At 44.8% G+C, this 21,935-nt stretch overlaps 1 protein-coding gene across 4 annotated transcripts in view; it reads left to right on the top strand.

Annotated features, from left to right (window-relative positions):
* The window catches only part of RXRG (retinoid X receptor gamma), a 52,927-nt gene extending 46,772 nt beyond the window's left edge, over positions 1-6,155 (top strand). For 3 of the 4 annotated variants that reach the window (XM_005677098.3, XM_005677099.2, XM_005677100.2), the window contains 2 exons: positions 259-364; positions 5,668-6,155. In XM_005677098.3, the coding sequence (XP_005677155.1) occupies positions 259-364; positions 5,668-5,815 (254 nt within the window). In that variant the 3' untranslated portion in view covers positions 5,816-6,155. The remainder of the gene's footprint in view (positions 1-258; positions 365-5,667) is intronic. The other variant, XM_018046432.1, reaches the window with a different exon arrangement.

Here is a 21,935-nt window from a genome sequence, read left to right as displayed (position 1 = left end):
TAAAGGTCGTATATGTACAATGGCCCAAATAAAAGGAAATTCTCCTCCTTGGAGTCAGCGCTGGGTACCTTTGCTTCAAGAGTTTATTGGGTAGATTGGCAGGCACAAAGCACCAGCTCTGTGTATTTCACAGTGCCCCTCATCCAGTGTGTCTCTAGTAACTCTACATGAGGTAGCCTATATGCACGGGGACAGCCTCTGTAACAGGGTGTTCCACAGAGGTGCGTAACCGGAGGTTTAATCAGCTGTCTTTTTCAGATGCCAAGGGTCTCTCCAACCCGTCTGAGGTAGAGACTCTGCGAGAGAAGGTCTATGCCACCCTCGAGGCCTACACCAAGCAAAAGTATCCAGAACAACCAGGCAGGTGAGGGGGTCCTGAAAGAATGTGAGCAACGTAGCCATTGGTGAATGGCTGATGGTCAGCAGGCTCTGTCTAGATTTTTTCACAACCAGCTCACAGTTACTCCAACGTTAGCTTCATGAAACTGGAGGTCTTGTCTCTCTTGTGTATCCACCTCTCACCACTGCGGCATCACTCGAGCACTCTAGAGCTTATCACCATTCTTGGCAAATAATACTCATCTTTAAATGTTGAGTGAACATGCAAATGAGTGAATAATTGGAGAAGTCCTTATCTCTAATTTCTAAAGAGGTCTCAAGGCTCCGAAAGGGTAAGGAACTCGCCCAGGGTCACAGAGCTGGTGCATGGTGTAGTGAGCTGTGAACACAAGTGTGCTTGATTTCAAAGAGCCTGTGTTCTCCAATGTGACTGCACTGCTTTCCGCTCGCCCCAGCGAGAGCCCTACTGCAGTAGAAGGTACAGGCTTTGGCAGCCAAGAGGGGTGACCGCTGGCCCTGAGGGCGCCATCTGTAGGCTCTGTCAAGCTCCTGCGTCTGAACCTCTCGTCTGAAAAGGAGGACACGGGTCAGAAGGTCTCTGAGGCCATCTGTCAGTATTACTTTTCCCAAATGTTTCCCCGAAGTACAACTGAATAAAAGTTTCCTTACTCCGCTAACTCTAGTTAAAAAGAGAGAAAAAGATCACCAATCTCACGGAAAACTGCAAATGAAACCTAAATCAACTCCGTTAAAGGCATTAGTTTGTTTGTAGAATTAATTATGTGTTCCCAGTTCTCACTGATGACTTTTATTCCCCTATGATTTTTATTAGCCCATTTTTCCTGGATCATAAGCCACAATCAGTTGTCTAGAAGAGGCTGAGCTCTGCTTTTTTTTTTATCACAGGAAATGAATGAGTCTGAGTGGGTGGGATCTAGCCTGTTGGTACAATAAATGTGCAGGCCTTGTGTGTTAGGGAGCGTAAGTTGTGACAACAGGTTTCCCGATGTCAGTAGTTGAACACAAATGTACTTCCTCCTCACCAGTCAATCCTGGGTGGATAATCAGTCTAGAGCACTGACTGTTTTCCACGCCATCCCTCGGGAACCCAGGTTTCCTCCTTCTCGGGGCTCCGTGGTCCCCTAGTCACGTTGTGTTTGTACACTGATGGTTGAAGGGGCAGAAGAGGAGGGGCCCAGAGGTGAGACTCTATGAGCAACACCTTGACCCGGAAAGGGCCCATCTCCCTTCCCTCACTTCCATTGGCTAAAATTCGGTCACACGGCTCATCTGGAGAATGTACGCAGCTAGATGCCAAGAAAGAAGGGGAGAGTGGATCTTGGTGGGTGCCTGGCAGTCTCTCCTATACCTGCAGTGGGTAAGATTGAAAAAACTACCCAGCAAGCAGGGCCTGGCTGCCAACATCAGCTCAGCCTCTGGCCCTTAGGAGCTGACTGAAAACTCACCAGAATGCTGGTGACACTCACTGGATCTCCCAGCTGTGAGGCACCATCACACATACTTTTGTGTGTGTGTGCACATGTTGTGTGCCAGGCATTAGAACTAGGAAAGCTCATACTCATCCTTTTCCTCTTTAAAAAAGAAAACTTTTTTTTTAAATAAAAGCCAAGCATGATTTTTTGAATAAGGAATGTATCTAAAATGTATTTTAAAATGTATTTATTTTTATTATTAAAAATGAATGTATCTAAAAAATTCATTAACTGTATTAAAAATGAATGTATTAAAAAATTAAGCAGATAATATTGATTGTAAATTTGAGAGGTATAGTTCTAGTAGCTTCATTTATGCATATATGTATACTTAGAAATGTATAGTTACAGATCTGAAATCATTTGGTTCAGTGTACTGCTTTCCTCCCTTAGCACAAAATTCTTGCTTTCAGTGATTTTGTAATATTTCAGAGGATAGATGGACCCTAATGTGTCTAGTCATTGCCCTGTGGTTGACATTCAGTTGTTTCTGATGAATGTCACTTTGAAAACTTTGGAACTTGCCTGTTTTCCCAGGAAAGGGACTGCCAGGGGCTTGAGTTGCCTCCAGGCACGAGTGAGAAGTGCCAACACTTGTTGCCTGGCCCAAAGCGGGGCCTGGGGGCTCAGGAAGTGGGTGCAGAGGGTCCATCTGGTATGTCCAATACAGCCTGGGCAGACGGTGATGGCCCTGAGACCAAGGAAGTCCATCAGTATGTTACTGGGCTCAACCAGGTAGGGAGTGTGTCAAGGGCTGCTTACCCCTGGTTTGTGAAATGGCAGACGGTGTTCCTGGCACGCAGGGCCTGTCACGGCCATTTTCTTGGTGGTGGAGGGCTGCCCCTCCGTGGAGACTTTTCAGAAGTACACCTTGCAGGGCCAAGTTCTGCTTCCTCTAGCCAGAAAGCAGAGATCAAAACTCAGGAGAGGGCAGAGCTTGCAGGAACATTCTCTCTCTCACACCGCAGGGACCCTCAAAGGCCTTGCTGCCAGACTTGTCAGCGAGAAATGTGACTGCCACCCGGTGGCTCTATTAGGGAATGTGCTTATTTCTACAGGCTTGATCTCCGCTTCTAAACCTGGGGCAGACAGCAGACAGCCATGTTACAGCATGGTTAGCATTTTTTTTTAAATGTATTTTATTGATAATGCTGTGTTAATTTCTGCTGTACAGCACAGTGATTTTAGTTATACACGTGTGTGTGTATATATATATATACGCACACATTCTTTTTCATTATGGTTTATCAGAAGATACTGAATATAGTTACCTGTGCTAATCAGTAGGTTGCTTATCCATTCTGTGTATAATAGTTTGCATCTAAAATACTTAGTATTTTACATATTGTAAAACTTTGGCCTTTTTAGAGTAAAAAGAAAATACACTTTCAGAGATAATCTCAGTCTAATTTTACACTTTATAAAGAAGTGTAAAGCCTTTTCCTTTGCTTAATTCCATAAAACTTCCATTCGGAGCCACAACCAGGAGCTCAGCCTGCTTGTTCTTTGTCTGATGGCCTCTTCACAGCATGGTGACACCATTCAGATGCTCTCAGAAGCTTCCTAATCAAACATTTTGAAGGTGTGTGCTGGCCTTGATATAGAACTTTAATTTTTCCATATAGGAAGGTAATTCTGACCCCTTAAGATGGTGCTACTTTATTTTTCTTATACTGCCACATTTCTTTAAAACTTCTTTTGGCACAAATATAGACCTATATGCATTTTCAAGGAGTATCAAAATTCCAGTTTGAAAATTTCTCATGAAATAATGTTGTGACTGCCAGGGAAGATCCAGCCCAACCAGACGTTGCTGATTTAAGGCTGTAGTGGTTAACATGATTTTGGTTCCTGTACTTTTTATTGAAAGTTGTGAGTAGAGTTATTTAATTTCTGGTCATTATCATAAATAACATTACAAATAAGCTTCATTGGCAAAAAGGACTTTGAGAGATGAAGAACGGCCACAGAAGCAGGTTGGAAACATGGCTTGATTGAGGGACATGTAGGAAGGAGGCTAATTCTTCACATGCTAGTCTCTCTCCCTTTGTTGAGCCCTGCAACTAAAGGTCTTTAATTGTAAAGTGTGAGTGTGTCTACACACGCCTGTGTGCCTGAGTGTTTGTACCAGTGTGCGAAGGAAGATGAGAACAGAGGAGAATATGTGTGTGTGCAAGCTTCTGTGTGCGAGGGTGGGTTAGAGTGTGAGTGAGTGTGTGTGTACACATCTGTGTGTGAGAGTGATGAGGGTGTGTGTGTGCACATGTGAGGGAGGCATGTGTGAGTAAGTGTGTGTGCGTGCACGTGTGTATTATCTCCCCTAACAGACTGTGGGCCCACAAGGGTCAGAGACTACTATCACCTATCTGCCTCTCTTCCTAACTAGTAAGCACATCCATGTTGATGCACATGGCATTATTTCATTCTTTTTCTGGCTGAATAATATCCCGGTGTATATGTGCACCACGCCTTCTTTATCCATTCCTCCGCTGATGGACATTTATGTTGTCTTGGCTATTGTATATAGTTCTGCTGTGAACACTGGGGTGCATGTATCTCTTTGAATTATGGTTTTCTCTGGATACGTGCCCATGAGTGGGATTGCTGAATCATATGGTAACTCTATTCTTAGTGTTTTAAGGAACCTCCATAGTGTTCTCCACGGTGGCTAGAGATTATCGTGCTAAGTGACGTAAGTCAGACAGAGAATGGCAAATAGCATATGATACTGCTTACATGTAGAATCTAAAAAAGGGATACCAATGAGCTTATAGAACAGAATAGACTGACGGATGTAGGAAACAAACTTATGGTTGCCAAAGGGGGAAGGGGAGGAGGGGTAAATCAGGAGTCTGGGATTAACAGATATGCACTACTACATATAAAATAGATAACCAACAAGGACCTACTGTGTAGGACAGGAGACTATATTAAATACCTTATAATAATCTATAACAGAAAATAAGCTAAAGAATATACATGTATGTATACATATGCATAACTGAGTAATTTTGCTGCTCACACCTGAAACTAACACAGCATTGTAAAACAACTATATTTTAATAAATTTAAAAAAATTTGTAAAAAGAAAGCCACATTTCTTAGGCAGAAAATAAAGCAAAGGTAAGCAATAGACTAAGAAGCTGATTACAAAGTGGTTATAAAGTGGTAGCAAAAATGTAACTGAGGCACACTGAGGTCACATTGCTTAAGGTAAGGGTGTCGTGAGGAAATGCATAGTCTGGTGAGGTGATCAGAACTGTTGGTCCTGAGAGCAGGGGCTCCCCCTGGTTCCCAGGGCCTGTTGCAATGCCTGATGCGTGGCTTACCAAGCTGTGGCTGCACCTCCTAGCCCCGCGCTCCAATGGCCTGAATGCCTGGAGCACCTTCCCCGATGGTAATGACCCTTGTGGGTTCAGCACATCTGTGAGCTGTGTTCCAAGTGTTTGGGCAGATCATCCCAGGGATCTCTGGGCACACAGAATGTAAGGAACATCCTGTGGTTAGGACTGGCACTGTGAGTCATCGCAAGCAGACTAGCTCTCACCTGCCATGAATGGGGGTGCTGAGGGCAATCCTGGGCTCTGACCACAGAAGTCGAGCACTGCTCAAGAGGTCACAGGATCCAGCTTCCATCTAAAGAAGCTAAATGAGACCTCAAGTCTATTTCTGAGGCTCCCCCAGATTAGAGATTCTCTGGCCACGTTAGATTCCTCCCTCAGGCTCTTTCTTCTGACCACAGATTGGTCAAGAAGACCAAACAAGCGGCCTCAAGCCAGCAGCTGCCCCGTGCATGCTGGCCCCCTGTTCTTAAGGTCTCCTCGCTTCCCTGCAGGTTTGCCAAGCTGCTGCTGCGCCTCCCAGCCCTGCGTTCTATCGGCTTGAAGTGCCTGGAGCACCTCTTCTTCTTCAAGCTCATCGGGGACACACCCATTGACACTTTCCTCATGGAGATGTTGGAGACCCCACTGCAGACCACCTGAGCCCCACCAGCCCCCAGCTCCCCCTGCACAGGACTAGCCCGGGCAGGTGTGTGCGGACCCCACCCTGCACATGCTCCTCCGCCTTCCGTCCTGACCCCTGCCCATTTCCCAGACGTGATGCTTAATAAAGAAACCTTTCTACACATGTGACTTTTATAGGTGGAGTTTTGTATAGATGTTAAACGTAACCCTTCTTTGACATCTAAGGGGATGGGGATCTTTCTGGAAGTTATTGGGAAAACTGACCAAGCCTCTGTACATATAATTGGTTTAAATTATTTTTTCACTTGCCTTGGAAAACCAATGAATGAATAATAAAGTAACGTATGTGATATTGGCACTGCTTGGAGCATAGGGTGAATTATTATCACGCAGGGAAGTTATCTCAGATGCAGGAGGAAAGGTATTGGAGGTTATGAATAGGGGTTGAGGCAGGGGTTCTGAAGCCATAAATTTCACAGTTAGATGCCCCAAGTCTAAGCTGGGCACAGCCAGCTTTGCCCCAGGGTAGCCTCTGGAGAGATTGGGAAGAAACATCGCCTGTCAGAGTCAGCTTGGTTATTTTGTTTTTTCACTTTTTCACTCCTAAGAATAATAAATACTAATAGCCTTGCCCTGATTGGGGGCAATGGAATATAAGGACAAGAAAAGATGTTCTTTTTTTATTTCCAACTTATATTTTGTATTGGAGCATAGTTGTTTTAACAATGTTGTGGTAGTTTTAGGTATACAGCAAAGTGATTCAGTTATACATACATATATCCTTCAGATTCTTTTCCTATTTAGGTTAGAGAAGGCGTTCTTTTGATGGGGGAAGATACTTGGGTCGTGGGAGTCCGTGGGAGGTGGTAATGGATTCTGGTAATGGTAAAAGAATAGAATTTTTGTGCTTCAGTTCAGTTCAGTTGCTCAGTCTTGTCTGACTCTTTGCGACCCCATGAATCGCAGCACGCTAGGCCTCCCTGTCCATCACCAACTCCCGGAGTTCACTCAGACTCACATCCATCAAGTCAGTGAGCCATCCAGCCATCTCATCCTCGGTTGTCCCCTTCTCCTCCTGCCCCCAATCCCTCCCAGCATCACAGTCTTTTCCAATGACTCCACTCTTTGCATGAGATGGCCAAAGTACTGGAGTTTCAGCTTTAGCATCATTCCTTCCAAAGAAATCCCAGGGCTGATCTCCTTCAAAATGGACTGGTTGGATCTCCTTGCAGTCCAAGTGACCCTCAAGAGTCTTCTCCAACACCACAGTTGAAAAGCATCAATTCTTCGGCACTCAGCCTTCTTCACAGCCCAACTCTCACATCCATACATGACCACAGGAAAAACCATAGCTTTGACTAGACGGACCCTAGTCGGCAAAGTAATGTCCCTGCTTTTGAATATGCTATCTAGGTTGGTCATAACTTTTCTTCCAAGGAGTAAGCGGCTTTTAATATCATGGCTGCAGTCACCATCTGCAGTGATTTTGTGCTTAACTAGCAATAATAGCAGGCTTCCCTGGTGGCTCAGACGGTAAAGAACCCACCTGCAATACAGGAGAGCTGGGTTCAATCCCTGGTCGTGGTGCCCCCCCTCCAGTATTCTTGCTTAGAAAATCCCACGGACAGAGGAGCCTGACGGGCTGCTGTCCACGGGGTCGTAGAGTCAGACACGACTGAATGACTGAGCGCGCATACGCTAAGCGCACACGCACAGCAATAATCGTAAGGAGACCAGAGTGCACCAAAGTTGTTTTCCACCATTATCTAACACTATATATGTAGCCTGTTCTTAAAAGAGCGAGAGGCTCTTCCAGCTTCTAGCCTATGATCTTCCAGTGTCTTACAGCCCTACTGTCTGCCGGATGGTGAGCTCACTGAGGGAAGAAACCATGTCTAACTGACATCACAGCCACCCCGTCTTCTTCAAGTCACCTTCCAGCATCTGCAGGAACAGAACTTAATAGATACATGATTCTGTGCCCCTTAGGGTTATAGAATGTACAACCTGAACAGGTGCCCTCCTTACCTTCTTCATACCACCAGAACCTGACTCAGGATCTGACATGCAGTTTGCATGTATAGGGGCTTCCCTAGAAGCCCAGTGGCAAAGAATCTGCCTGCAATGCAGGAGCCACAGGGGGCAGAGCTTCGATCCCTGGGTCAGGAAGCTCCCCTGGAGGAGGGCATGGCAACCCATCCCAGCATTCTTGCCTGGAGAATCCCGTGGACAAAGGAGCCTGGTCACAGTCCCTGTGGTCACAAAGAGTCGACTGAAGCGACTTAGCACACACACACACAGGCACATAGTAAAAGTGTGTTTTGAACGGAGTTCCACACAACTGGAAAGAATTCCCTAAAGGGCTGTGTGGACGGCAGATACCTCAGTCCCCATCAGCAACTCATCCTCTCAGGAAAAAAAAAGAGAAAGAACAGCCAGGGCTAATTCTCCAGTCCAGATATGTCCCATCAGTGGTCATGCAATTTTGAAGAAATAAAAATTGCTTTATTCCCGGCAAAGAAAATTTAGGGATCCCTTCTGTGTGCTTAGTTGCCTTTAATTCCATTAAACAATGGAATTAAAATCTTAATTATGCTGTTTTTAATCTATATTTATTTGTAAACCATGATGAAAACGATTGGGGTGGGAAGAGACTACAGTTTAATGGTGGGCTCCCTGACCTCTTTCCTCCACCAGAATAACTCACTGGACACTTTCAGCTGCTTAACAGGTAACATGGGGCTTTCATGGAAACCTACCAGGCCCCAGGTGTGGTAACTCAAGTTCTATTCCAATCTTTGATCCCCTCCTCATTGAACCCTGTCTGTTGCTTGGAGCACAATCCAGGCTGATGAAGGCCCAGCAGGGCGTCTAAATGCCCATCACACGGTGTCTCCTGGAATCGTTGTCACAGAACCCACTGAACTTGGCTAAAGCTGGGCAGGCATCTCTTCTCAGGCTGGTCCCGTAACATTTGGGGTCCCTAAGGCCACTTCCCTCCTAACCTGGTTCCCCTCACACTCCAGGATGAGCAGCTGAGTGGCTATTCAAACTTCCTTAAGGTTCTGATCCACAGCAGCCTGGGAAGCTTCTAGAGTCCACACTGAAGAGAGAGATTTCACTCATTCAGTTCATGTTGAGGCTAAGAGAAGTCAGCTTTTGGGGAGAACAGATCATCCCAACAACGTTGAGTAACTTTCCCTGAGAGTTACACCCCCATAGTCCCTAGTCTGACTCACACAGACAGCAATATTGGAGGAGTCAGTTTTGTGTTCCCAAGAGTTCCCATAGAGCTGGGACCCAAGTCTCCAGGGTGAGGAGTGTGGGCTCTGCACACAGTCAACCAGAGACTGGCTCTTAGACCCCCAGCTGGTGATCTTGTGTTTTGGGGGAGTCACCTCACCTCTCTGGCTTTTCTTTCTTTCCCTAATTTGCAAACATCAGATAATAATACCTACCTTGTAAGGTAAAAGATTAAATGACACCAAAAGTCCAATGTAGGAGCATGTGCCTTGGTGCAAGACATACCTGAGTTTGAGTCCTGACTTTGCCATTCGTGATGGACATCAATCTCACCAAGCCTCAATGACCTGATCTGTAAATTGGGATGATTATGCTCTTTGTCCTGGGATTCTTGTCAAGATTATACAGATAATGTGTACAAAGCTTTTATCACAGCACCCAACATAGAAGATGGGCAAAAACACTAATTTTCTTCCAAAGCTTGAGATTGTAGTGGCTAAAACCTTATCTCTGGCTTTGAGATTTACCATAATATTCTATTCCATATCCTGGTCAGGATCACCCAACGTACTGTATAAAGAATCAAACCATTCTGATTTCTAGTTTTGGTTTAACACTTGTGTTCTAGTTGTATCTTCATCAGTAAAATGGAGCTAAGGCCTCACTTACCTATCAGTGCTGACGATGAAGTGGAAGAGGTTTGGAAACTGTAGTGCCTCTGGTCTCTCACATGCTGTAAACTAGTTTAGGATGTTGCTGTGGTTATAAACGGGCTTCCCGGGTGGCACTGGTGGTAAAGAACCCACCTGCCAATGCAGGAGGCAGAAGAGACACAGGTTTGATCCATGGATTGGGAAGATCCCCTGGAGGAGAGCATGGCAGCCCACGCCAGTGTTCTTGTCTGGAGAATCCCATGGACAGAGGATTTTGGCTATAGACCATGGGGTCACAAAGAGTCAGACATGACTGAAGCAACTTAGTACCCAAGTGCATGGTTATAAACAAGAGCTCTGGAGTCAGTCCAGCAGCCTTGGTTAAAATCCCATCTCTGATCTTCGGCGCTCAGCCTTCTTCACAGTCCAACTCTCACATCCATACATGACCACTGGAAAAACCATAGTCTTGACTAGATGGACCTTTGTTGGCAAAATAATGCCTCTGCTTTTCAATATGCTATCTAGGTTGGTTATAATTTTCCTTCCAAGGAGTAAGCGTCTTTTAATTTCATGGCTGCAATCACCATCTGCAGTGATTTTGGAGCCCAGAAAAATAAAGTCTGCCACTGTTTCCACTGTTTCCCCATTTGTTTCCCATGAAGTGATGGGACCAGATGCCATGATCTTCATTTTCTGAATGTTAAGCTTTAAGCCAACTTTTTCACTCTCCTCTTTCACTTTCATCAAGAGGCTTTTGAGTTCCTCTTCACTTTCTGCCATAAGGGTGGTGTTATCTGCATATCTGAGGTTATTGATACTTTTCCCAGCAATCTTGATTCCAGCTTGTGTTTCTTCCAGTCCAGCGTTTCTCATGATGTACTCTGCATAGAAGTTAAATAAGCAGGGTGACAATATACAGCCTTGACATACTCTTTTTCCTATTTGGAACCAGTCTGTTGTTCCATACCCAGTTCTAAATGTTGCTTCCTGACCTGCATACAGATTTCTCAAGAGGCCGGTCAGGTGATGGTCTGGTATTCCCATCTCTTTCAGAATTTTCCAGTTTATTGTGATCCACACAGTCAAAGGCTTTGGCACAGTCAATAAAACAGAAGTAGATGTTATTCTGGAGCTCTCTTGCTTTTTCCATGATCCAGTGTTAAGGATTATTAAAAAGATATCATTTGCACAGCAAGCATATCTTGGCCTTGACCGCTCCTGTTCTTATCACCAATCAAGTGATTTTTGATGATAAATCACCCACAAAATGGTTGTTGATGATAAGCTTACCTTACTTCCTTGCTCAAGAACTTCCGATGATCTCCTTTTGTCTGTGAGGTAGTAGTTCTCACCAGGGGGCAATTTTGCCTCTTCTCACCCACCCCCACCCCCAGAGGATGGGAGGCTTAAATGTCTGAAGAGATTGTCACAACTGGAAGAGATGTGTTGGGCAGATGCCTGGGATGCTGCTAAACGTCTGTGATGCACAGGACTGCCCCTGCGACAAAGAGCTGTCAGGGCCAAAATGTCAATAGCACTGATATGGAGACCCTGCCCTCAGGCATCGCTAATGGAATGAAACATTGAATGGAACTTTCCTGCTGTTATACATTTGGCTAAAGTCCCAGGGTGTGGTGAGGAAGTTCCCTCATAGTCTAAAGAACAACTACAAATGCTTTCACGCAGGACTTAAGATAGATGAGCTGGTGTACACTGTTGGTGGGAATGTAAACAGCCACTGTGGAAAACAGTATGGACGTTCCTAAGAAAACTAAAAATAGAGCCACTAAGTGATCCAGCAATTCCACTCCTGGGTATATACTCCTCCCCCAAAACACCCACAAATTCAAGATACATGTACCTTAATGTTATACCAGCATTATTTACAGTTAGGAAGATATGGAAGCAACCAGATCTCTTCAAGAAAATTAGAGATACCAAGGGAACATCTTATGCAAAGATGGGCTCAATAAAGGACAGAAATGATAGGGACCTAACAGAAGCAGAAGATATTAAGAAGAGGTGGCAAGAATACACAGAACTATACAAAAAAGATCTTCATGACCCAGATAATCACAGTGGTGTGATCACTCACCTAGAGCCAGGTATCCTGGAATGTGAAGTCAAGGGGGCCTTAGGAAGCATCACTACGAGCAGGACTAGTGGAGGTGATGGAATTCCTGTTGAGCTATTTCAGTTCCTAAAAGATGATGCTGTGAAAGTGCTGCCCTCAATATGTCAGCAAATTTGGAAAACTCAGCAGTGGCCACAGGACTAGAAAAGGTCAGTTTTCATTCCAATCCCAAAGAAAAGCAAGGCCAAAGAATGTTCAAACTGCCACACAATTGCACTCATCTCACATGCTAGCAAAGTAATGCTCAAAATTCTCCAAGCCAGGCTTCAACAATATGTGAACCATGAACTTCCAGATGTTCAAACTGGATTTAGAAAAGACAGAGGAACCAGCAAAATTGCCAACATCCATTGGATTAGTGAAAAAGTAAGAGAGTTCCAGAAAAACTCTACTTCTGCTTTATTGACTATGCCAAAGCATTTGACTGTGTGGATCACAAGAAACTGTGGAAAATTCTTCAAGAGATGGGAATACCAAACCATCTTACCTTCTTCCTGAGAAATCTGCATGCAGGTCAAAAAGTAACAGTTAGAACTGGACATGAAACAACAGACTGGTACCAAATCGGGAAAGGAGTAGGTCAAGGCCATATATTGTCACCCTGCTTATTTAGCTTATATGCAGAATACATTACATGGGATGCTGGGTTGGATGAAGCACAATCTGGAATCAAGATTGCCAGGAGAAATATCAATAACCTCAGATATGCAGATGACACCACCCTTATGGCAGAAAGCGAAGAGGAACTGAAGAGCCTCTTGATAAATTGAAAGAGGAGAGTGAAAAAGTTGGCTTAAAACTCAATATTTGGTCCCATCATGGCAAATAGATAGAGAAACAAAACAGTGTCAGACTTTATTTTTGGGGGCTCCAAAATCACTGTAGATGGTGACTGCAGCCATGAAATTAAAAGACGCTTGCTCCTTGGAAGAAAAGTTAAGACCAACCTAGGCAGCATATTAAAAAGCAGAGACATTACTTTGCAAACAAAGGTCCGTCTAGTCAAAGCTATGGTTTTCCCAGTAGTCATGTATGGATGTGAGAGTTGGACCATAAAGAAAGCTGAGCACCAAAGAATTGATGCTTTTGAACTGTGGTGTTGCAGAAGACTCTTGAGAGTCCCTTGGACTGCAAAGAGATCCAACCAGTGCATCCTAAAGATCAGTCCTGAATATTCATTGGAAGGACTGATGTTGAAGCTGAAACACCAAGACTTTGGCCACCTGATGGGAAAAACTGACTCACATGAAAAGACCCTGATGCTGGGAAAATTGAGGGCAGGAGGAGAAGGGGATGACAGAGGATGAGATGGTTGGATGGGATCACCGATTCAATGGACATGAGCTTGAGCAAGCTCTGAGAGTTGGTGATGGACAGGAAAGCCTGGCGTGTTGCAGTCCATGGGGTCACAAAGAGTCAGGACTGAGCCACTGAACAGACTGACTGGAAGCAACCTAAGTGTCCATAACAGATGAACGGATAAAGAAGTGGTATATCTGTACAAGGGAATACTCCCCAGCCATAAAAAGAACAAAATTTTGCCATTTTCAGCAACATGAATGGATTGGAGGGCATAATGCTAAGTGAAGTATGCTAAGTCAGACAGAGAAAGAAAAGTACTGTATGATATCACTTATATGTGGAATGTAAAATAAACTAGCGAATATAACAAAAAAAAGAAGCAGACACGGATATAGAGGACAATATAGGGGTAATATGGGGTAGGGGGGCAATATAGGGGTAGGGGATTAAGAGGTACAAACTATTGGGTATGAAACAAGTTACAAGTATTTATTGTACACCACAGGGGAAATAGCTAATGTTTTATAATAACAATCAATGGAGTAAAACCTTTAAAAATTGGGAATCACTGTATTTTACACATATAATATATACAGCAACTGTACTTTAATAAAAGAAAAAAAGATGAGCTGATTCTGTGACTTTTACTTTTTACTTCTTGAGCCTAAATTCATAGACTTAAATATAAGAGGAGATTTCTTGAGAATAAAGGGTACTCGGGGGTGGTCCTGTGGCTTTACCCCACCACTTCAGGGGGCCCAGAAGGGGGAAGGGACCTGCACATCCAAACCTAGTGAAACAGACAGAGAAAAATGCCCTCAGTGAGGCTGGACACGGGTACATACAAGAGGGGGAGCCTGGTCCCTTGCTCCTAGCTGGATGCTGGCTAAGTTGCAGAAACACAGAGCCAGCCTGATGCAAGTGAGAGAGTGCCTGGAAGGCCTGAGGAATACCTGCAAACATACAGACTGATGCCCTCCTGTTGGCCAGAACACTCTGAAGACAGGAGTCCACCCTCCTGTCTTCCTCCATTTTCCTCCCAGCTTGTGTCCCTGTGCTCATGTCAGGCGACAGGAAGGGGCTTGAGTTCAATGTGAAACAAGTCCAGATTCCACCGGATGTTTCAACGACTGAAATGAGGTGTTTTGAGCATTGCCTGGGGCACCATCAATGGGGAAAGAATGGAGATGCCACAGGACAGTTTGTGGGCTGTCTGGAAGAAAAGAAAACCTTTCCCTGTCTATCTTTAGAGGTTTTGCAATTCAATGTGCGTGTGTGCTAAGTCACTTCAGTCGTGTCCTACTCTTTGTGAGCCTAGGACTGTAGCCCGCCCGGCTCCTCTGTCCATGAGATTCTTCAGGCAAGAATACTGGAGTGAGTTGCTGTGCCCTCCTCCAGGAGATCTTCCCAACCCAGGAATCAAACCCGTGTAGCTTACATCTCTTGGATTGGCAGGCAGGTTTTTCCGCACTAGCGTCACCTGGGAAGCCTTTGTAACACCACAGCACTGGTCAAAACCGGGACCCAGACGTGCACCACCTTGAGTCTGCTTTTTTTGATTGCCTTGGCAACACCATGCCACTTCCCCCTTGGAGTCTCGTTAGAATCAACCCAGATGGCCCATCTTGAGCCCTTTGACCAAGCACATTAGCTGTAATGATTTCATTTCAGATTTGAGATGAGCCCATGCTTTTTAGCAGGACAACAAATGTGCCCCAAGGCTAGGCCCCAAAGCAAAACTTGCTAGCTTTCTCTTTCTTACGTGTCCCCCAGCACTCACCTCCAGCCAGCGTAACCTTTCTCTAACAGTCTGCTGGTGGTGTCCTTGCTCCGATGGTCTTCTCTGCCTGGCATGACCACTGTCTCAGACTCACTCATCCAAGTCTATTCATCCTGTAAAGCCAGCTTAAATGCCACATCTCTAGGAGGCTTGTCCTGGTCACTCCATATTTACAACTTTTCATTATTTTGTGCCTCCTTCTGAGTACATCTAACATGGTACTTGGCCATTTGTTTGTGCTATCAACTTCACTTGTAAACTCCCTGAGAGTGGAGATCATGTCTTATTCAACTGTGTATCCATACCGAATCTAAGCAGAGTGCAGGGTGCTATTCAATACATGTTTAGTGGAATTGGTACCTTTGACTTCATTCCCAGTAGATGGCAGCCCATTGCAAGCAGAAGTCCTGCAGCAAGCCCAGGAGCCCCATCACTGTAGCCACAAGCCAGAAAACCAGCCTTGGCTGTTAACAGAGGGTATAATGTCCCCCCTGTCTTCTGAGTTACTCTTCATGGCACAGGACCAAAGAAGTGGAGGCATGTTTTTTGCCTTCAAGGAATGTGTAATTGAGAAAATAGTGCAAGGACCACAGGATACTAAGAAATGAAATGCCTATAGCACTCTGGAGTTCACAAAACACATAAAAATTTGTGATGGTAATCTGGTCTCAGAGTAACAAGCAGAGGAGCGCTTGCTAGCTCCCTTTTAAAGATGAAGAAACAGACTCTGTAGACCCATGCCTTGCCCCAGGATCCACAGGCGGGCAGAATAAGGGCCTCAGCCACCCTCAAGGATGATGCAAAGCAAGTGCCACTGAACTCCAAGACCTCTGGTCCTTTATCTTCAGCACTACCTTTATATGCGATAGCCAAGAAGTCTACGTAGATTAAGAGATTGATTAATACAATGTGCGTGCCCAGTGGCTCAGTCGTGTCTGACTCTTTATGACCCCATGGACTGTAGCCTGCCAAGCTCCTCTGTCCATGGGATTTTCCAGGCAAGAATACTGGAATGGTTTACAGTTTCCTTCTTCAGAGGATCTTCTTGACCCAGAGATTGAACCCACATCTCTTGCATCTCCTGCATTGGCAGGTGGATTCTTTACCAGCTGTGCCCTAATAAATACAATAAGCAAAGAAAATAATAAGGAAGGGTGTTTTTAATAAATGTGGAACTTGGGCAAACAAATCACATTGAAATTGTCAAAATTTTTGCTGAAATGATATTTTGTTTGGATCGTTATCTTTTACATTTGTCTTCAGTGCTGGTTTCGAGGCCACTAAAAAAAAAATGGTCTCATGGTGCTACATCAAAAACTCATGCACGCAGCTCGATGTTCATTGCAGCTCTACTTAAAACAGCCAGGACACAGAAGCAACCCAAATGTCCACTGACAGAGGAATGGGTAAAGAAGACGTGGTACGTACACATGATGGAATATTACTCAGCTGTCAAAAGGAATGAAATAATGCCATTTGTACTGACATGGATGGACCTGGAGATTATCATACTGAGTGAAGTAAGTCAGAAAGAGAAAGACAAATATTGCATGCTGCTGCTGCTGCTAAGTCACTTCAGTCGTGGCCAACTCTGTGCAACCCCATAGACGGCAGCCCACCAGGCTCCACCATCCCTGGGATTCTCCAGGCAAGAGTACTGGAGTGGGTTGCCATTTCCTTCTCCAATGCATGAAAGCAAAAAGCGAAAGTGAAGTCGCTCAGTCATGCCCGACTCTTAGCGACCCCATGGACTGCAGCCTACCAGGCGCCTCCACCCATGGGATTTGCCAGGCAAGAGTACAGGAGTGGGGTGCCATAATATCGCTTATATGTAGAATCTAGGGAAATGGTGCACATAAACTTATTTGCAAAGCAGAAATAGAGTTACAGAGGTAGAAAACAAACTGGTTTCCAAAAGGGGAAGAGAAGGGATGAATTGGGAGACTGGGATTGACATATATATACTACACTGTCAGTCGCTCAGTCGTGTCCAACTCTTTGCGACCCCATGGACTGCAGCCCACCAGGCTCCTCTGTCCACAGAATTCTCCAGGCAAGAGTACTGGAGCAAGCTGCCATGCCCTTCTCCAGGGGATCTTCCTGATCCAGGGATTGAACCCGGTTTTCCCGCACTGCAAGTAGATTCTTTACCATCGGAGCCCCAGGGGAACTCATCAGCTATCTGTTTCATACGTGGCAGTGTGTGTATGGATAAAACCTACTGGAGAGCACAGGGAACTCTGGTTAGTGCTCTGTGGTGACCTCAGGGGAAAGTAAGAGATGGAGTGTTTCCTGTCGTATCAGTAAACAAGGGTGTGACAGTCATTAGCGATTGCAGCCCTCCACTATGAGCCCTAAGGGCGCTCAGGAAGGAGGAGAAATCATGGACGGCTGTGATTTAACAGCCATCAGGCTGCAGCCACTCCATACCGTGAGCCCCAACAAAGCTCAAGATGCGAAAAACATGGGATACTAGCCCCAGATAGCTGAGATGCACATGAAAGGAATTATTTCAATGAGCCCAGACACTTGCATCTTCCCATACATAGAAAAGTGCTAAATTCCTTACCTTGAGATATCTGGTTTCCTTTAATTAATAATAACTTTTTGATGTTCCCACTACCTGCCTTTTGTTGAACTCCTATATATCCTGGCTCCCCCCACCCTCTCATCTCCTCAGAGCAGTTTTCTCAGAGTTACTTGAGATACCATCGCCCTGGCTTGAACTCCTAAAAATTCCCACAGAATAAAACATAACTCTCAACCTTTTAGGTTGTGACTATTTTTTTAGATCAATAGAAAGTCAAAAGATAGGGGATAAATGCCAAAGCCTTTGACTGTGTGGATAACAATAAACTGTGGAAAATTCTTCAAGAGATGGGAATACCAGACCACCTGACCTGCCTCTTGAGAAACCTATATACAGGTCAGGAAGCAACAGTTAGAACTGGACATGGAACAACAGACTGGTTTCAAATAGGAAAAGGAGTACATCAAGGCTGTATATTGTCACCCTGCTTATTTAACTTCTATGCAGAGTACATCATGAGAAACGCTGGGCTGGAAGAAGCACAAGCTGGAATCAAGATTGCCGGGAGAAATATCAATCACCTCAGATATGCAGATGATACCACCCTTATGGCAGAAAGTGAAGAGGAACTCAAAAGCCTCTTGATGAAAGTGAAAGAGGAGAGTGAAAAAGTTGGCTTCAAGCTCAACATTCAGAAAACGAAGATCATGGCATCTGGTCCCATCGCTTCATGGGAAACAAATGAGGAAACAGTGGAAACAGTGGCAGACTTTATTTTTCGGGCTCCAAAATCACTGCAGATGGTGATTGCAGCCATGAAATGAAAAGACGCTTACTGCTTGGAAGAAAAGTTATGACCAACCTAGATAGCATATTCAAAAGCAGAGATATTATTTTGCCAACAAAGGTCCATCTAGTCAAAGCTATGGTGTTCCCGGTGGTCATGTATGGATGTGAGAGTTGGACTGTGAAGAAAGCTGAGCGCCGAAGAATTGATGCTTTTGAACTGTGGTGTTGGAGAAGACTCTTGAGAGTCCCTTGGACTGCAAGAAGATCCAACCAGTCCATTCTAAAGGAGATCAGGGGTGTTCTTTGGAAGGACTGATGCTAAAGCTGAAACTCCAGTACTTTGGCCACCTCATGCAAAGAGTTGACTCATTGGAAAAGACTGTGATGCTAGGAGGGATTGGGGGCAGGAGAAGAAGGGGATGACAGAGGATGAGATGGCTGTATGGCATTACCGGCTCGATGGACGTGAATCTGAGTGAACTCCAGGAGTTGATGATGGACAGGGAGGTCTGATGTGCTGCGATTCATGGGGTCGCAAAGAGTCGGACATGACTGAGCGACTGAACTAAACTGAGCTGAAATGTATTCGTACTTTGCTCTACAGCAGAAATTGGCACAATAGGGTAAAGCAACTATACTCAAATAAAACTTACTTTTAAAAACTCAGTAAATGACAACAACTACAATAACTACCAGTGAATCCAGAGTCACAGGCCACCCTCATCTACCCAGAGCTCCTCATACACCAGGCTCTGTACTTTCATACCTCCAGGTTTATTTCATCCCTTATTTAATAGATTTGGGTCTGAATGACGTCTGAATGTCTTTTGGCTGCTTCAAAAAAAAAAAAAAATCAAGTAAACCCTCTGTGAATGCTAATTTGCCACCACTGATGTAATTCAAAAGACTGGGATTCAGACCTTGGATTATCCGTCCCCTAAACGATCTCAGGGCTTCAGACAATAAACCTATAAATGCCTTCCTCCAGTAGAGAGATTGGGTCCCCAGATATGGCATTAGTTTAGGGCGTTCCTGGGAGGGACTGCCTATCGAGCAGAATAGAAAGCACTTTCCTCCCCCTATCCCCAAGGCAGACAGGAAAGCCGAATCTGGAAAAGGACCCTGTGCGAACTTGCGAAGAGGTCTAGCTCATTCCCAGCCAGGGAAGAGAAGTTTTCACCCCTCTCCGTGGAAAACTCCATGAAAATCTCTCCCATGACAGTTTTGGAGTGCACAGGCCACCTCCAACCACACTTAGCTGGCCCAGGTCCAGGCCCCCAGGGGAGGATCTTCGCGGTCAGAGCTGCTCTGAACGCTTTCAACTAGCTCCGCCCCAGTTGGACGCTGGTGCCAAGATTGTTTAGCCCTGGGCGACCTCTGCTGCTGGCTCAGGGCATCACAGGCACTTTCCCGGGAAAGCGGCAACGAGGAGGGGCGGGACTTTCAAAGAGAAAACAAATGTTTGAAAAATGAACCTCAAATGGACTCAGAAGGTCAAATAGACATTCACTCAATGGAGGTTTAGCTTTGGAGAATTAGGCCCAGAAGAGAGATCTCAAAGGAGAAAGGCTGGAGAACCTCCTGGAGATTGCTGAGAAACAGAGGAGTCCATCTAAGCTGGGAAGGAGTCGTCTTCTTGGTAAAGGGATTACAGACCTGTAACTTGCTAAGCCACCAGTATTACATATGAAGTCCAAAGACAAGGCCACATCAGAGATGATTTAAAGCTGGTTACTACTCAGTGCAACATCGGATGTTTGCCAGGCAGCATTGACAGACTTCTTTCTGAGGCAGAACTGGAGAGTTTGGAGGGTGACTGAATGTGAGTTTTCAATGGGACTGTGCTATAGGATCTGTTGCTTTTCTCTCTGCCACAAGCCAGTCGCAGTGTACAGTGTAGAAGTGCTTGATCACTCCTTCCAAAATGTGCCAAGCTATGGGCATTCCGGGCAAGCTGAAGTCACAGCATGCTTGGAGGCAGCAATGCTAATGTCAGGCTACCTAGCTGAAAAAGCAAAGGACAGGAAGTAAGAAGGCTGGGGTCCCCTTCTGGTCACAGGCAGCAGGCTCCTGTTCTGACCTTGGAGAGTCACTGGACCTCTTAGGACTTCAGATTCCTCCTCGGCAAAGTCAAAGATTTTCATGCGATGGACTCTAAGTTTCCTTCTACCTCACTGAATCAATGTCTTAGAAATTGATTGATCTTCTATTCCATGACCTCATAAGGTAGTAGGAGATCACCCTGATCTCTCAGCACCTATTCTAGAGAAAATTCTGAAAGATCTTATATCTTAGAAAGTCCAGGATCTAAAGTATAAAACAAACAGATTAAGGATTGTTAAATTATTAATTGAACACCTGTCCCTGCTGTGGGTTTAGAGTTCTGTCAGATGATAGAGCGGTATAGCTGGTTCCTAATCCCAGCGGACAGAATTTTGCTTATCCTTCTCAGTCGATTGAAAAGCGAACCATTCACGGCACCTCTCTTGTTTCTTTCCCCCCTCATCTGCTATCTCAAGTAGAAATCCTCCCAAAGGTACCTTCTTCTTCTGTATTTCTAGTAGGTCTCTGAAAATCCACTTTTTGTTTTGTTCTGTCTACACATGACATCTATGGAAATTATGCAGTATTGTTTGTATGTTTTAAAAATGTACATGAATGGCTTTTTTGCTATCACTCTCCTTTTGATCCATCCTCCTTTGTTTTACTCGGCATTAATCTTTGAGATCCGTCAATGACGTTCTGTGTAACTCTAGCCAATTCTTTCTGATGGCTGCACATTATTCTGGTAGAGTCGTCATTGGTCTAGAATCCTTTGCCATGACAAGCACTCTGCTCAAGGCTCCTTGTTTACCTGTATGGGAGTTTCTCTGGGGTATGTACGAGAGGTAGGACTTGCCTAATTGCAGGGCAGTCACATGCTTATTTCACTCATGCTTCTACCTTGTTCTCTACGAATTTCACCAATAAATGCTACCACCCGAGCTTGAGTGACCCATTTTTATATATCCTTCCTTTCATTTGGTCAAATTCTTGATTTTGTCAAATATGTTGCACATCAAGTGAGATCTTTCACTGAATTTCCTTTCTTTTATTACTGGAAAAGCTGAGCTCCATTCAATGTTCTTATTAGCCATTCAGATTTCCTCTACCGTGAATTTTCTATTTACAGTGTTCTAAGCTGCTGCTGCTGCTTCAGTCATGTTTCACTCTGTGCGACCCCATAGACGGCAGCCCACCAGGCTCCCCTGTCCCTGGGATTCTCCAGGCAAGAACACTGGAGTGGGTTGCCATTTCCTTCTCCAGTGCGTGAAAGTGAAGTCACTCAGTCGTGTCCGACTCCTAGAGACCCCGTGGACTGCAGCCCACCAGGCTCCTCCATCCATGGGATTTTCCAGGCAAGAGTACTGGGGTGGGGTGCCATTGCCTTCTCTGAGTGTTCTAAGGGATGCAACCAAATTCCTCGTAGTGATTCAAAGGCCCCCAACATTCTGAAAATTGATTATTTTTTTCTTTCTCACAGGAAACCAAGGGACTCAGCAAGTTGTTTCTGTTATCTTTTTACTTAAATAAATTACAACAAGATTTATATGCAACTTCCTCCAAAAGATAAATTTCACATCTTGGCAACAAACAGAATATATCATGCATGCACAAACCCTATGAGAAAATTCTGGTTCAAAACTGGACCAGGTTGCTGTTCA

This window comes from Capra hircus, chromosome 3 (assembly GCF_001704415.2).
Source record: "Capra hircus breed San Clemente chromosome 3, ASM170441v1, whole genome shotgun sequence".
In the NCBI taxonomy this organism is placed as follows: Eukaryota; Metazoa; Chordata; class Mammalia; order Artiodactyla; family Bovidae; genus Capra; species Capra hircus.
Note: the sequence above shows the minus strand (reverse complement) of the source record. Positions and strands in the feature narration are given on the sequence as shown.